The following is a 16,292-nucleotide window of genomic DNA, read 5'->3' as shown; positions in this document are numbered from 1 at the left end:
AGCCTCCAGAATAGCTGGGACTACAGATACAAGCCACTATGCCTGGCTACTGAAGGATTTTTAAGCAGGGAGTGACATGAAGTACACAGGAGCTACAGTGTGGATAATGGATCAGAGTGGGATATGTGGTGATGAAAAGAGGGCAGTTAGGAAGCTACAGCACTTGTCTAAGCAACTGAAAATGCTCTGCAATGGGGAAGTATAATGGAGACAGACAAATTTAAGAGTCATTTAAGATGAATAGTCAACAGGACCTGTTACAGATAAATTAGTAGTTTTGGGATGGGGGCACGGGCACAGATGCACGGAATAATGGAGTAATCAGGATGGATGCCCAAGTTTCTAGTGAATGAATAGTAGTAAAGTTTTGGTGGGAGGCAATGAGTTCAGTTTCTAGCATCCTAAGTCTGACATGTCTGTATTCCAAACAAGCAGAGGTGTCAAGCAGGTTATTAGATGTATGGATCTAAACCTCAGTGGAAGAAAGATCTAATCTGAGACTCAGATGGGAATAAATCAAACAGCCTGAGGTGACATATGTAGAAAGGAGCCTAGACAAAGTCACTTTAACACTTAATGGCAAAGGAAAATAAGGAGCAGAGAGTAATAGGAAAAGCAGGAAAGAAAGGAATGATAGAAGCCATAGGATTAACTTCTCAAAAAAAAAGAGAGAATGATAAACTGTGAGAAATGATGCTGAGAAGACAAGCTAGATGAGAACTAAAAAGTGTTCAATGAATTTTGCAACATGGAGGTTATTTGCATAACTTCATGGAGTAGTGGAGATGACACACTAGATAGAACAGGTTAAAGAGTGAATGCAAAGTGAGAGATGGAGGAAGATGTTAACAATAGTTTTAATAAAACTAGTTAAGTCATAAAGGAAAGATCAGTTACTAGATAGGTATATGAAATTAAAGGGGAGTTTTCTAATACAGGAGACATTTGAAATGTTCCAGTTCTGACTATACAAATTCAGTAAAGGGAGAAGGAATAAAGACATAAAAAGTATAAGGTTTCTGAAAAAGCGAGCGAGGATGGAAGCCAGAGCAAAGAAGAAAGGACTGACTTTAGCTAGGAGGAAGGATACTTCTCCATCATAAAAAAAGGAGAATATGATGAGCAAGGATACCAGTAGGTTTGGAGATGTAGTGGTAAGAAATTATAGGTCTTACATGATGAAGTCTATTTTCTCTGTGAATTAAAAGACAAGAAAGTAAAGAGTCAGATTTCAAAAAGGAAGAGAAAATTTAAAATAGTTTATGGTGAGTAGAAGAATAAACTGACAAGGAAAATACAGTGGGACTGCCAAGCTATGTTGAGGGCCACTTTTGAGTGATAACCACGATTTTAAAATGGCACCCATGTACTCCCTGCCCTACACTGCCTTCTTAGAATAAGTATTTGTTATTATAAGTCTTAGGTTGCTAATATCTGAACTAAGAAGCACCTTTTTCTACATAATGCAGAATGAGTTCTGAAAAAGTTCCACACTTGCCCTTCCACAGAAGGAAAAATAAAATTTACCAAACACGATTTTATCGCAGCATGTAGAAATTATTAACAGGAATTAATTACAAAGCATTCAGGAAATGAACGATTTAAATCTAAGTTAAAGTTTTTTGATAAAATATTTCTTCATTGACATAGTATTTTTGTTCCCTTTAAGTTTCAAGCAGATAAATAAAAATTGGCCCCAACTGAAAGCCCCTGAGAACATCCAACTATAAATCTTGCATACTGTTTCATCTAAATTCTGAGTAAGAATATAATGTCATACTTGATTTCATAATTAGATAATTTCACAGTACTAAAATTGTTTTTGGTTTTCAAAATATACTATGGCTGAAATACTTTCTGCCATAGTGTAAATAATATGACTTTATTAATTATTAAGCATATTTTTCATGTATTTATTGTACAGCATGAAAAATAAATATATTCACTAAAGGCTGTTCACAGGAGTGATATTACAAAGGACTTGTAGTATCTAAGCCATATAGTTCTAAAAAGTTTAAAATTTGTACATTTAACATATCTAATATTACTTTGGTAATCAAGGGAAAAACTACACTTTTATATAAAGTGAAAAATTAGATTCCAAGGCTTAATTTCTATCAATGCATAGTGAAATTCTAAGTATATGTTCATGCCCGGGATTCCTTCATACAATGCAGTACAGTGGTAGAAATTCAAAATTATCTAAGTACAAACTTAGACAATTATGTATTTCACAACAAAATATCATCATGAACCACTCCTAGGTATATACTCAAAAGATTTGAAAAGCCCTCAGACAAATATTTATAGATGAATGATGTTCACAGCAATACTAGTCACAACAGCCAAAAGGTAGAAACAATAGATGAATGGATAAACAAGATGTGTCATATACATACGATGGAATATTTTTTATCTGTAAAAAGGAATGAAGTACTGATACACGCTATGAAGATAATGACCCCTGAAAACATCATGCTTAATGTAAGTGAAAAGAAACCAGCCACAAAGGCCACATATACGCTTATTAAAATGTATAGAATAGGTAAATCCAAAGACACAGAAAGCAAATTGGTGGATACCAAGTGCCAGGGAGCAAGAGGAGAGGAAAATGGGAACTAACTGCGTTAACAGATACAAGGTTTTCTTCAGAGGTGATGAAAATGTTTGGAACCAGATGGAGGTGGTAGTTGCACAACACTGTGAAGGCACTAAATACCACTGAATTGTAAACTTTAAAATGATTTACTTTATATCATATCAAAAATTACACCTCAATTTTTTTAATTCCATTATGAAGCAAATAATATAGCTATATTTTAATCAATCTATGTCAGGAATCACTAACAAAATTAGCTGTAAATTAAAAATATATTATCTACTTTAAAGCTCTCTATTCCTTTTTCTCACAAATACATTGGATTAATAGTCACTTTTTTCCCCACATATAAAAGTTATAGAAGATAACTTACATCTTTTATCTGTTTTTAGAGATACATACTGAACTATCTATGAATGAAATGATCTGTCAAAGATGTGTTTCACACTAATGGTGAGGAGATATGAGAGGAATACAGATAAAAGACTAGCCATGAGTTGACAATTGTTAAAGCTAGGTAATGAACATACAGGGTTCATTATAAATACTATTATTTCCATTTCTGAATATGCTTGAAATTTTCCAAAATGAGTTTTTCAATTACTATGCTAATAATTAGTATAATAAGATTTAAATTAGTTTCCTTATACCGTAAGCTTTACTTGAGATTTTCCTACCAATATTCCTTAGTCAACATAAAACTCAATTACACAAACATTTGCTGAACATCTACACGTAAGGAACTTGTCTGGTACAGAAGCATATCAAAATTAGAATCCATTTGATCACAAATACAGGTTGAGTGCTTGCTTCAGCAGCACATATACTAAAATTGGAATGATACAGAGAAGATTAGCATGGCCCCTGCACAAGGATGACACGCAAATTCGTGAAGCGTTCCATTAAAAAAAAAAAAATACAGGTTGAGTATTTCTTATCCGAAATCCTTGGGACCAAAAGTGTTTCTGATGCAGATTTTTTCAGAGTTTGGATTATTTACATATACATAATGAGATATCTTGGGGATGGGACCCAAGTCTAAACACAGAATGCAGTTATGTTTCACATATACCTTATAAACATAGCCTGAAGGAAAATTTTTGCAATATTTTTAATAATTTTGCGTATGAAACAAAGTTTCACTGCAATCTATCATGTGAGGTCAGGTGTGGAATTTTCCACTTGTGGCATCATGTTGGCACTCAAAAAATTTCAGATTTTGGAGATTTCAGATATCAGATTTGGGATGCTCAACCTATACCCATAATCTTCCTTAGGATGTTTTGTTTGTTTGGCTTTCAGATTTTTTTTCACAAACACTGGTTCGCTACCAACTATTTCTGAGAAAGTTTTATTTTGTAAATGGAGAAAATTAGTAGATCCAAGGTTAAGAATACTTAACTTGGGTTGACACAGAGTGGTCAACATCAAGCACTAAAAAACAAATACTGAGTCTCTAAGGAATGGATGTTTACTGTTGAGATGATCAAGTCAGCTATTTCCTTTAAAAACAAAATCCAATAATTGCTCTTTTCCCAGTGTCTTATCTTCTCAATGATGCACTGTTTTTAAAAATCTCTTATTTTGTAGTATAGTGTCTTGTTAAATATTAAGATCTAAAAAGTATATAGTCCTGGAGTTTGACTATTATTTCTTCTAAAATCAAGCCATAACTTCAATAAATATTACAACATAAGACATTAGAAAAAATATAACCCCCAATCAAAACTTTTTAAAAGCTTCAAAATTGTCATTTAACTATTATTTTTTCCTTATTTCTTTTTACCCTTACCAACATTATTTTCATGGATTTTATAGAATTACATCTCCATTATCTCCTAATGTTTGATTCAACCTCTTGTCCCTATATTAGCAGTCTTCCTTTCTGGCCAATATAATCTTGACTGTTAACTCACAAATGTTGAATTCTTTTTTTTTTTTTAATTATTTTTATTTCAGCATACTATTGGGGGGTACAAATGTTTAGGTTACGTATAGTATCCTTGCCCCACCCGAGTCAGAGCTTCAAGCGTGTCCATCCCCTAGACGGTGCTCACCGCACTCATTAGGTGTGAATATACCCATCTCCTCCTGCCCCCCCTCCCATCTGCCTGACACCAGATGAATGCTGTTAATATAGATGCACTCAAGTGTTGATCAGTTAATACCAATTTGATGGTGAGTACATGTGGTGCTTGTTTTTCCATTCTTGTGATACTTCACTTAATAGGATGGGCTCCAGCTCTATCCAGGATAATACAAGAGGGGCTAGATCACCATTGCTTTTTGTGGCTGAGTAGAACTCCATGGTATACATATACCACATTTTATTAATCCGTTCATAAATGTTGAAGTCTTAAGACGTAATTTGACTAAAGATAAATACAGTTACTGTAAATAACCACACAGCAGACCCACAATTGCCCAAATATCTCTTTTCCACAGGACTATTAGCATTCCTCAGCTATCAGAATCAACTGGAGAAAGCAGAAGCCTAAAAGAGGAATTAGAAAGTATCCTAAGGGATTATTACAACAATTTTCTAAAAAAACTCTCCAAAAGACAGAAGCATGCTAAAACTGAGGATCTAAACACACCAGGACCAGATGGAAAGACGATATGTAAGGCTCTTTTTTTTTCAGCTTATTATGGGGGTACAAAAGTTCAGGTTATATATATTGCCCATGCCCCCCCATCCCACCAAGTCTGAGCTTCAAGCGTGTCCATTCCCCAGATAGTGCACATCGCACTCATCATGTAGGTATATACCCATAAAGTTATAAAAGAAAAAAAAGAGAGGATAGTTTTAATACAAACGTTCAAATAATATATAGTCCTAAAAATATTCAGCATTTTCTTTTAAAGTACTAGCAAAAACTGATATGACATTCTGTAATATGGACTTTCAGAAGAACTGATACGCTAGGTGAGATCCTGCTCTACCCAGCCCAGTATCATTCTTGACGTCATTAATAAACACGTTGCAACATGGTATGGGTCTATTTATCAATTAACTGAGGATCTTTCATAAAATTATCTAAACTTGTTTAATTATTTACATTTCCAACCTATATCTCTAACTTTGCTAGCCACTGCTTTACTCAAACTTCAAAGTGCAATTCTAAGAATTCTAACTATTCCAGTCTACCTTAAATATCCTCAATCATTTTTGACTCTTTCCTCAAATCTGGTTTGAACTGAAATCAGATCTACCAAAAATATTTCAAGACATTTTTTGTTAACCTCTACTAATTCTTCTACAGAATTACTTACCACAACTGCAACAATGAATCACAATTTAAAAAAAAAAAAAAACAGGCAAGGATGCACAGAAAAGGATCCAGGGAGGTCAGTGAAAAACTTGCCTATGATTTCCTATACACACGCTCAGTATCCCTAATCCGAAATTCAAATTGTTCCAGAACTCAAAACTTTCTGAGTGCCAATAAGACACTCAAAGGAAATGTTCACTGGAACATCTCCAATTTCAGTTTTCAGACTAGGTATGCTCAACTGGTAAGTATATAATGCAAATATTCCAGAATCCAAAACAAATCTGAAATCCAAAACACTTCCGGTCCCTAGCATTTTGGATAAAGATACTCAAGTGCCAAAACTACTACTATAATCTGGGGTGATACAGTAAAGTCCCTAAATTATAAACACACCTCTGCTTATATTCACAACTTGAAACTCAGAATGCTTTTCAAAAGAAACAATGGTAAAAGAGTTATTAGGTTCCCAGACTTGCCCAACAAAAGCCTATTCTATTTAGTCCGTGACATTCCTAAACAAGTCTTGAGTTCCAGATTCATTCGTGTGGAAACAACATAATATGGAAAGAGCGTAGCCTGTGGAGTCTGCCAGAGTAAGACAGAAATCCTCACTGCCTTACTAGCTATAAGACAAAACAAAATTTATTTAACTTTTCTGAGTCCAAATTTCCTCATATATACAAGACAGCACTGCCTATCATGGGGAGTTTGTAAGTGTCAAAGATAATATAAATCAACCAGCAGAGATTGTGACAGCGAAGGTATTCAATAAAGTCAATTATATTAATATTACCCTCTACCCTTCTCTATTACCCTCTTCACACATTCTTTTTATCCCCTGTGCTGCAGTTAAGCACCCTGCTCGGGATTTATTAAAAGGAATTTAGGATTTGGAATCAGAAAACCTCAGTTTGATTCCAGGCACTGTCTCATACAAGGTATTGAACTTTACAGTAGACATTTAACATCTCTGAACCTCAGACTGTTCATCTGTTACTCAAAAAAAAAAAAAAAAAAGGAAAAATCAGAGAATTATTATAATTGTGACACAGTTTATAAACTGGCATAAACTGTACAGTACCAGAAATGTTAGCTTTTACCTACTCCAACATACTCCTACTCAAAAATTACCTGCCTTCCAAGATCAAATGTGTATAACTGAGCAAATATCACCGGAGGAGTAAAGCAAGTTAAACTACGTAGCTCACGGTAACAAACTGTGATGATGTCCTCTTTATACTCCCAGAGTGTAGAACATGCTTGATAACACAAATGAAGCTCTTGTTCATGGAATTCGAGGAAGAAAAAGAAAAATTAAATTTAAAAGTTAATCTGTATGGAAGACTTTGGTGTCCTAGCAATCTGCATCCTGAGGAACCTTCCTTAAGCAGTTTCTACTCCTTTTCATTTAGCTTTCCTTCCTGTTCCCCCAAACAGTTCCCATAACAAAGCCAGTGTGGACCCCTAAGGTAGAGCAGAGAGAACTGACTAGATGATGAATAAGTGTGTTCAAATTAAGGGGTGACTGTCCTTGCCATAATCCACCAAAAAATTCAATCTGGTCATATCAAACAAAAGACGGAAAAAGCAAAAAGACCTTTTTTCCAAATGTCTACATAGATGTCTATATAAAAACACTTTCTATTTTTAATATTATTTACCTCACAACAACTTTTAAAACCCGTCCTTCTTAAGATAGTGGAATCTTCTGAGAAGTTTTCTTGTGAATAACATAATTTAATAAAGTCAACAGGACCCAAAGAGCTAATAAACTGCTCCGAGGACTCAAATGCAGTACAGCCAAAAGAACTCAATTAAACACCTTAGCTAAACTGGACTGCGCTTTCAAACTGTAGGAAAACAACAAAATGAAAATTGAATTCTCAGGATAAAAATCACCTAAGCAGTAACATAACTCACCTTCGGTATAAAGAAATTCTCAAAAGACAACTGACTGCATACTTCCCCTGAGAGGAGGTGCATTTATGAAGTTATAACCCAATAAAGTTCACCAAAAGGATATGGAAAGACCTCAGTAGACACTCAAGTGGCTATTTCTAGCACTATTCATTACCCATTCATAACAAAGTTAGCGGCACCACCTGCCACATCAACCTCCACATCATTTTCTGAGCTTGTCTGAGCCTGACTCTGAGCTCCTTGGGAAGGCAACTCGTGGCCTGGATCATGCAGCCCAAAGCTTAAACATTGAGATAATCATGGCTATGTGTGAATCTCATCTTTTTTTTTCAGTAAGATCAGAATACCTCACTGGTGTCAGCTTTAGGACCACCAAAAAAAAAACTTGGGGCTGGGCACGGTGCCTCATGGCTATAATGAAGGCACTCTGGGAGGTCAAGGTGGAAGGACAGAGGCCAGGCATTCAAAACCAGCCTGAGCAACATGGCGAGACACCATCTCTACAAAAAATTTAAAAATAAGCCAGGGATGGTGGTGAACACCTGTAGTCCCACCTACTTGGGAGGCTGAAGCAGGATGATCACTTGAACCCAGGAGTTTGAGGCTGCAGTGAGCTATGGTCATGCCACTGCACTCTAGCCTGGGCAACAGAGCGAGGCCCTGTCTCAAAAAAAAAAAAAAAAAGAAAAAACTTGGGACCAGTAACAATGGCTCTTGGCACTATGGTGTTAATATTTTTTAAAATGAGAGACTACATGAGAAATAAGACTTATCTTAATACCCATATTAAGCAATGAATTTTTAAAGTGCTTCAAAATTATATGACGGTGACAGGAGGGGGAAAGGATGGGGTCAGGGAGGGGGGAAAAAAGCATTACAGCATATAACTATCTGAAAAAGAAATAGTAAATACACAGGTTAAAACATGTTTACAGTTGCTAACTGTTGCCAACACATAGCAGTTACCACACCATATACTTGTCAGATTTCTCAACATGCAAAACAAAAAGGAGCCACCCCCTTATGAAGTACTTATCTGCTGACTTCTAAAGAGAAGAAATGACTTTTCTGGAATGGGGGCAATTTAACTTCCTATGCTCTCCCTTTGACTTTTAAAATCTTGGTAAAACTTTCAACAAATTAAGGTTCTCCTCAATTCCAAGGCTTTTCATGTTAAGTTGAATAAAAGTTGCATATTTTTAATACTGATAAACTACAAGATCAATTTTCTATTTGCAAACTATGTCCACATTTCTACTAGATTTTAAAATGCTTTTTAAAAGGCTAAATATAAAGTTTGCAAAAACAAGTAATACAGTAGACATGGCAGACATTCAACAAGTTTACTTATCAGAATTCCTAAAGAAAAAGCTTGAAAAAAATTATGAAGATAAATTCCTAGTAGTGCTACTGAAGATACAATGTTACTAATATGGAAATTGAGAAATATTCAAAATACTCTGAAAACAGTATCTCCCTCTAAAAATAAAGACGAGAAGCATTTACCAACACACACATTACTGGTTCTTAAAAATGATAATCACATGGGAGGCATTTCTATAAATAATTTTGTTCTGAATTGCAATAACCCTAACCTTTCAAAGCGAGTTTTGGTCTTGCCTTACCAATAACAAGCCCATTTTTGGTGTCATTATATTGATACAAAAGGCTCTGCTATTTTATTTGCTTCTACTGCAAACTGTTGGTTTACACAGTTAAAGATCTACAAAACTACCACACACACTTCACTTCCAATCATTAAAACAAAAATGAACAAAAAAGCATCTGTTAAGGTCCCAAGAATTTTCTGATTTACGACAACAGATATCTTACGTTGTAGTTCAAAGGCTACATACATATGTTCATTAATCTATTTGGATTCATATTCTACACGTTTACTTCGGTTGGATAGACAGAAACCTCAGAAAATAAGCAACGGCGATGACACCATTCTATTTTAAGTTACTTATAAAGGCTACAGTTCAAGAACTTTTGGGGGAAGAGAGAGCGTTTAAGACAATTCTCCAAGTAGTTAATAATTCGTGTTTTATCATTAACCATAGCCCTAACAACCCCTAGAATACATCATGGTGGGGGAGGAAGTGAAAATGATGGGGGGGGGGGAAACCCGACTTGAAAACGGACAGGCAGGCAAATTTACAAACCTTCAATTAAAGGAATTTTAAGATTAACTTCTCACAAACGCCCTCCCTCACTCCCCACACCCGCTTCCTCCTCTCCTCCGGGAGGTCTCTGTAATGTGACTCACGACAAATTTTTAAAAAAAAATAAATAAATAAAAGACACACCCTCTGGGTTGAACTGACATAATCGCCCCCACCCCACCCTCCGCCGACACACACCCCGGTTTTCCTCTCCCTTCTGCGGCTTCTCCCTGCGCCTCGTCCCTGCCCTTTCCTCTCCTCTCACTCTCCGGGTCCCAGACCCCTCTCGGGGCGCGGCGGCGGCGCGGCGGCAGCTGGGGGCTCCGGGACACAAGCCCGGCGAACGGGAGCTGCCGGCGGGCAGCGCGACTCCGGGGGCCGAGCCCGCAGGGAGGCGGACGGCAGGGGGGCGCCGGCGGCGGCAGCGGCGGGCTCCCGGCTCCCTCGCCCATTTTCTCTCTCCTCTTCCATGGGTTTCAACCACCACCGCCACTTCCTGTATCGCAGCCCGACTCCCTCAGCCGGGCCACTTGCTCCCTCCTCGGCCGGGCCGTGGCAGCCGCTGAGGTTAGGGCAGTTCCCCACCCCGCCCAGCGGGCTGGTCACTCGGGCGGCCGCGGCGGCTCCTCCACCCGGCCAGCAGCGCCCGCCGGCCGCCCGCGCTGCTCACCTGTATGTAGTTGTTTTCACAGTAGTCCGCCACCCGGGTCAGGTTCTGGTAACTCTCTATCAGCGCCCTCTTGCCAGACGGGATCTCCTCCTCTAGTAACATCTGCAGCTCTGCCATTTTCCACCCCCTGGATCGCTTCCTCTCACGTTAAAGAGACAGAGGCAGCAAGGTCCGCCGAGGCTCCGAGCACCTCACAGCCCGGATACAAACCGCCTACCGCCCTCCCGCCTGGTATTGTGGGAGTGCACCTCCTCCTCTTCGTCCTCACTCTCTCCAGCCTCCCTCCACCCGCTGCGCGCAGCCGCCTGAACCTCGTTCTCTCGCGAGCCTTCGTGTCTCCCCTCGATCACGGGATTTTTTTTTTTCCTTTGGCACGGTCTTCTGGGAATTGTAGTCTCACATAGGCTAGCGTCGCGTCTAGGGCGCATGCGTCCAGAGAGCCTCCGAAAAGCGACGAGGAAGAGCGCCATAAAGAATGACGACGGATGGTGGCAGTGTTAGGACCGCGGTTTCCTCACAGCTCCGGAAGATGGCGCCACCGGGTGACTGTGGGGAGTGAAACCGTTTCCGAGAAAGCTGTGTAAATTGGCAGAACTCGGTTAATTAGGAAGTAATGAATATGCGACATCCATTCAGATACGCACTAAAAAGGAGTAGAATACAGAAAACTCCAAATCTTTACTTCCTCTGTCTTCTTAGACACAACGCGACACAGGCTCTACTTTGTAAACTTCCGCCCCCATGAATGAATTTTAATTCATTTAAAATGTAGCGAACATTTGTTGATTGCCAGCTGTGTACCAAGCCTTGTACTACACACTGGGGTACAAGTTGAGTAAGGATACTCTGTACCCTTAAAGACTCACAGTTTTAACATAAATACTCAAAATTTTTAGTTCTTTCCTGTGCTAATCTTTTTCTCTGACTCTCCTTTGGATACATCTTACACTTTTTAAGTCATGCGTACATTATTTTTCTTGTTTGTGCATGATCATTTTTGTTTTCGTTCTTTTTTTATCATCACCTGCCTCGAAGAGTCTCAAAAGGCCTTGTATTTCAAGCTTTTCACTTCAACAGGAAGATAAAACACTTTTCATAGTGAAAAGTGGCGTCCAAAGTCTGAAAAGGAAACTAAAGATCACTTTAAAGTCCATATTTTTATTTCTTTCCATGAAATCACTTGAAATCATAATAACTATAGGAATAATAACATTGCTCAACCAAATTAAAAAATTGCCACAAACAGGTATATATTGCATATTGCCTTTACTAGGGGCCATAAAATGTTCAACCTCTAAAAGGAAAAACTTAACTCTCTTAAATAAAAGAGGTAACTTCCCCTTGCCACCAGCTTCTCCATCGAGGACTCTAGTGCCTATAAATCAATAAATGGACTACTTTCCATAATATCTAGAATAGCTATAATAGTCATCCTTTAATATTTATCATTAATCCAAACATGATTTAATACAAGTTAGTAAAATATAATATATTCTTGATCTTGGTCTCTACACGAGCCAGGTTTAACTATGGAAATCGCTCAGCTTGCATATATCCATATATTGACGCATTTCAACAACATTGGGAGAGTGATTAGGGAGGTGATACTGCTTTACTATTTGCAAAGTATTGTCCATTTCTTTAATGCTCATAACTCTGAGAGATAAATAATGTAAATATTATTTTCTTTCTTTACCAAATAAGGAAATTTAACCTTGGACAGGTTAAGGGATTTACTTAAGGGCACTGAAAATAGGGGTCAAGTTTCCTAGGTCAGTGATCTTGCCATTAACCAGAGAATAGTGCAACTGTATACAAATATGTGTGGTACATATAAAGTCCACTTAAAGAAGTTATCCTTCGTACCTTTAAGGTGACTGAATTAAGTATGCTACCCTTTGTATTTTTATCTTAAAAGAAACCTAGGTCCCAGTTTGAGGGCTGTAATCCCAGCTAATTCAGGAGGCTGAGGTAGGAGGACTCCTTGAGGCCAGGAGTTCCAGGCCGGCCTGGGCAGCATAAGGAAACCCTACCTCTATTTAAGAAAACACAGAAAAACAGGAAAAAAAAAAAAAAACTAGTGTCCCTGATAATTGTGGTCTGTAATCAAGCAATACTTCTTTATTTAAAATCAAATAGGTTGTGTGAGGATAAAACCATAAAACACAACACCATACTCTGAACAATGGCTTTCAAATATTTTTTTGACACAATTCAAAATAAGAAATAAGATTACACAATGACTTGGGACATATATATGATATAAAAGTTTCACAAAACTAAACATGATACACTCTGATATTTCCTATTCTATTTCATTTTATTTAATGCTAGTAAGGATCATCAAATTGATTTCATGGACTACAAAAGATAAAAGAGTCATATCATCATAGCACTAAAAGTAACTCTCAACCTAGAATTTAAATGCAACTAAATGTTGTTTGAAGGATGATCATGTTTCAGACATACAAGAGAGTTTACCACCCTATATGTCTGAACCATTATCATCCTGCTTAAAAAAAAAAAGCAGAAAGAAAGTGTGCAATATAAGAAATAATGAAAACGGTGAATCAAATTGGTGAATTTGATTACCTATGGCTTAACAAAATAATTTTCTCAAGTTAAAAAAATAAAATATCTGAGATTTTTTATATGGTATGTTAAAAAAATAATCCAACTATATTTTGCTTATAAGAGACACCTGTAAGACAAAACCATCCTTGAAATAAAAGGATGGAAAAATGTTTACCAGGAAAATATAATCCTGAAGAAAACTGTCATAGCAATAATAATACCAAGTTAATTAGAATCAAGGCCAAAAAAAAAAGAAAGAATAGAAGGAAATCCAATAATAATAAAAGGAACAATTCGTCAAAAAATATAGTTATCATAACTTCTTAGCAGTAAATATCACAGCCTCTCAATTTATAAAGCAAAAACTTTACAAAGAAAAATTAACATGTCAACAGGTATAAATGGAAGATTTTAACACATCCCTATCAGAGACCAAAGAAGCAAGCAGAAAAGTTAAGCTATAAATGTTTGAAGGGTAAGATTTAACAAAGGTACAAATAATCATTATTAGGAATGAAAAAGAGGGCATAACATAAGTTACAATGAGGACAAGTAAGAAATTTTCAGGCTTCCAGTAGTAATTAGGCTAAGTAACACATATCAATTCTATCTGTACTTCTTTGGTGAAGTCTGTTCAAATCTTTTTGCTTGTTTTAAAAAACTGGTTTTGCATCTTATTATTGAGTTTAAGAGTTCTTTATACAATTCCTTTATCAAGATACTTGTTTTGCAGATTTCTGTACTTCTTTCAGTTTAACTGGTTAAGAGGGAAGGGGTAGAGACAAATTATGTGTCTACACAAATCTGTGCAATGATGTGGGTTTCTTTTTTTGTTTCTTTTTTTTTTTTCAACTTCTATATCCAATGGCAGCAAGCGGGTTTCAAATTATCTTCTAAAAAGAAATCTTAATTTGAGAGTCAAAATCCCTTACCACACCACATTGAAATGGGTCATAAACCTAAATGAAAGAGATAAAACTATAAAATTTCTGAAATAAAACAGGAGAAAATCTTAGTGCAGTTTGGTTAAGCAAAGATTAAATAGGACATAAAAACATGAAATGAGAAATAAAAAATGATGAATTGGGTCTCAGTAAAATTTGAAACATTTGTTTTTCAAAAAACACTGGTAAGAAAATGAAAGGGCACCATCAGCAGCAAAGTCTCCAGCAACACTTGCACGAGGTCCAGAGTTTTTGCACATGGTGGAGCTTCAGATCTCATTGAAGAACCATGACCCTAAGTAAGACAGTCGGTTCTTGGGTACCATCAGGTGTAAGTCCACTCTCTGCCCCAACTTCTCCGTGTGTGTCCTGGGGTACCAACAGCACTGTGACAAGGCCACGGCTATGGATATCCCCCATGTGGACATTCAGGCACTGAAGAAACTCAACAAAATAAGAAGCTAGTCGAGAAGCTGAATGAGAAGTATGATGATTTTTTGGCCTCAGAGTCTCTGATCAAGCAGAGGTAAAGTCCACAATCAAGTTCCAGATGAAGATGCTGTGTCTGACAGTGGCTGTTGGCCATGTGACAATGACAGATGATGAGCTTGTGTACAACATCCACTTGGCCATCAACTTCCTGGTGTCATTACTCAAGCTTTACACATCAACAGCACAATGGACAAGCCCCAGCGCCTACACTAAGCCACATCCTAATCCTAGTGACAGAAGAAAAAAGAGAGAGAGAGAGAGAGAGAGAGGAGGAAGAGATGGAGGAGAAGTAGTAGTAGTGGCAGCAAAACACAACCTGGGAGAAAATATCTGCAAAGCAAATATTTTGATAAAGGAATTGTATAAAGAACTCTTAAATTCAATAATAAGATGCCAAACCAGTTTTTTAAAACAAGAAAAAACAGTTGAACAGATACTTCACCAAAGAAGACAGGCATTGGCAAATAAACACAAAAAAGATGCTTAACACCATTAGTCCTTAAGTAAATACAAATTAAAACCACAAGAAGATACCACAGCACACCCTGTAGAATGGCTAAAATTTAAAAGATTAATAATACCAGTTTTGCAAAAGATGGAGAGTAACTGCAGCTCTCACACACTACTAAGGAGAGCTCAAAATGTTCAGGCCACTTTGGTTATATTGTATCTTACAAAGGTAAACACACACTTATGATCCTGCAGTTTCACTCCTAGGTATTTACCCAAGAAAAATGAAAACATAAGTCTACATGGAGACTTACAAACAAATGTTCATAGCAGCATTACTGAAAATAGACAAAACCTGAAAAGAATCTTATGTCCATTTACATATACTAATTGTCATACATTTATACAGTGGAATATCACTGAGCACTAAAAAGCAAGAAACTGATACACCAAACAATATGGATGGATCTGAAGAGCATTATTCTAAGTGAAAGAACCTAGAGATGTAAAAGATTACATACTGTATGATTCCACTTACATGAAATTTTAGAAAAATCAAAATTACAGTAATAAAAATCAGATCAGACTTTGCCAGAGGCCAGAATGGTGGTGGTGGGGTAACTCCAAAGGGACACAAGTGAACGCTTAGAAGTGATGGAAATGTTCTAGATTGTGACTATACATAACTGTATACATTTGTCAAACTGAATTGCACACTTAAAATCTGTGAGTTTTATTAAAAGTAAATAATACCACAATGAAGCTGACCAAACAAAGTGCAGGCAGAAGAAAAATCCTTTGCTTCAAATAAATATTAAAGAAAAGGAAAAAAATTACATGTTTGTGTGTGCATACGTTCAACAGACAGCCATGTGATTGAAACCTTACTTTTTCTTTAAATTTCCACTGTATGGAATTTGCATGTTCAAGAATAATTGGAACAAGCCAGGGTTTGTGAACGTTAATAGAACGAAAAGAATCTCAAGCCGGAAAGTCTGCTAGTTCCATCCCTGATAATGTAGCCTACGATGGGAACACAGGAGGTTTGTTTGTGTCATTTGTACCAGCACATCTAGCCCTTCACATTGGGCCATTCAGAAGCAGCGCTGTGCGCTGTTAGAGGCACAGGCTGTCTAATGAGGCGCCTGTGTTGACGTTCCAGACCGACAATGCTGTAGGTGTGTGACCATGGGCAGGTTAAAT

General features: G+C 37.2%; 1 protein-coding gene and 1 non-coding gene across 2 annotated transcripts in view; one reads left to right on the top strand and one right to left on the bottom strand.

The window, feature by feature from the left end:
* LOC123625026 (abl interactor 1-like) overlaps positions 1-10,954 on the bottom strand; it is a 52,090-nt gene extending 41,136 nt beyond the window's left edge. The window contains exon 1 of the mRNA XM_045533224.1: positions 10,630-10,954. Within this exon, the coding sequence (XP_045389180.1) occupies positions 10,630-10,746 (117 nt within the window). The 5' untranslated portion in view covers positions 10,747-10,954. The remainder of the gene's footprint in view (positions 1-10,629) is intronic.
* Positions 3,402-3,508, top strand: LOC123631091. Its single transcript, XR_006732967.1, has one exon. It is a non-coding gene; the product is annotated as a U6 spliceosomal RNA (small nuclear RNA).
* Positions 10,955-16,292: the final 5,338 nt, after the last annotated feature.

Source organism: Lemur catta, chromosome 1 (assembly GCF_020740605.2).
Source record: "Lemur catta isolate mLemCat1 chromosome 1, mLemCat1.pri, whole genome shotgun sequence".
NCBI lineage: Eukaryota > Metazoa > Chordata > Mammalia > Primates > Lemuridae > Lemur > Lemur catta.
This window is presented reverse-complemented; position numbering and strand designations above follow the sequence as displayed.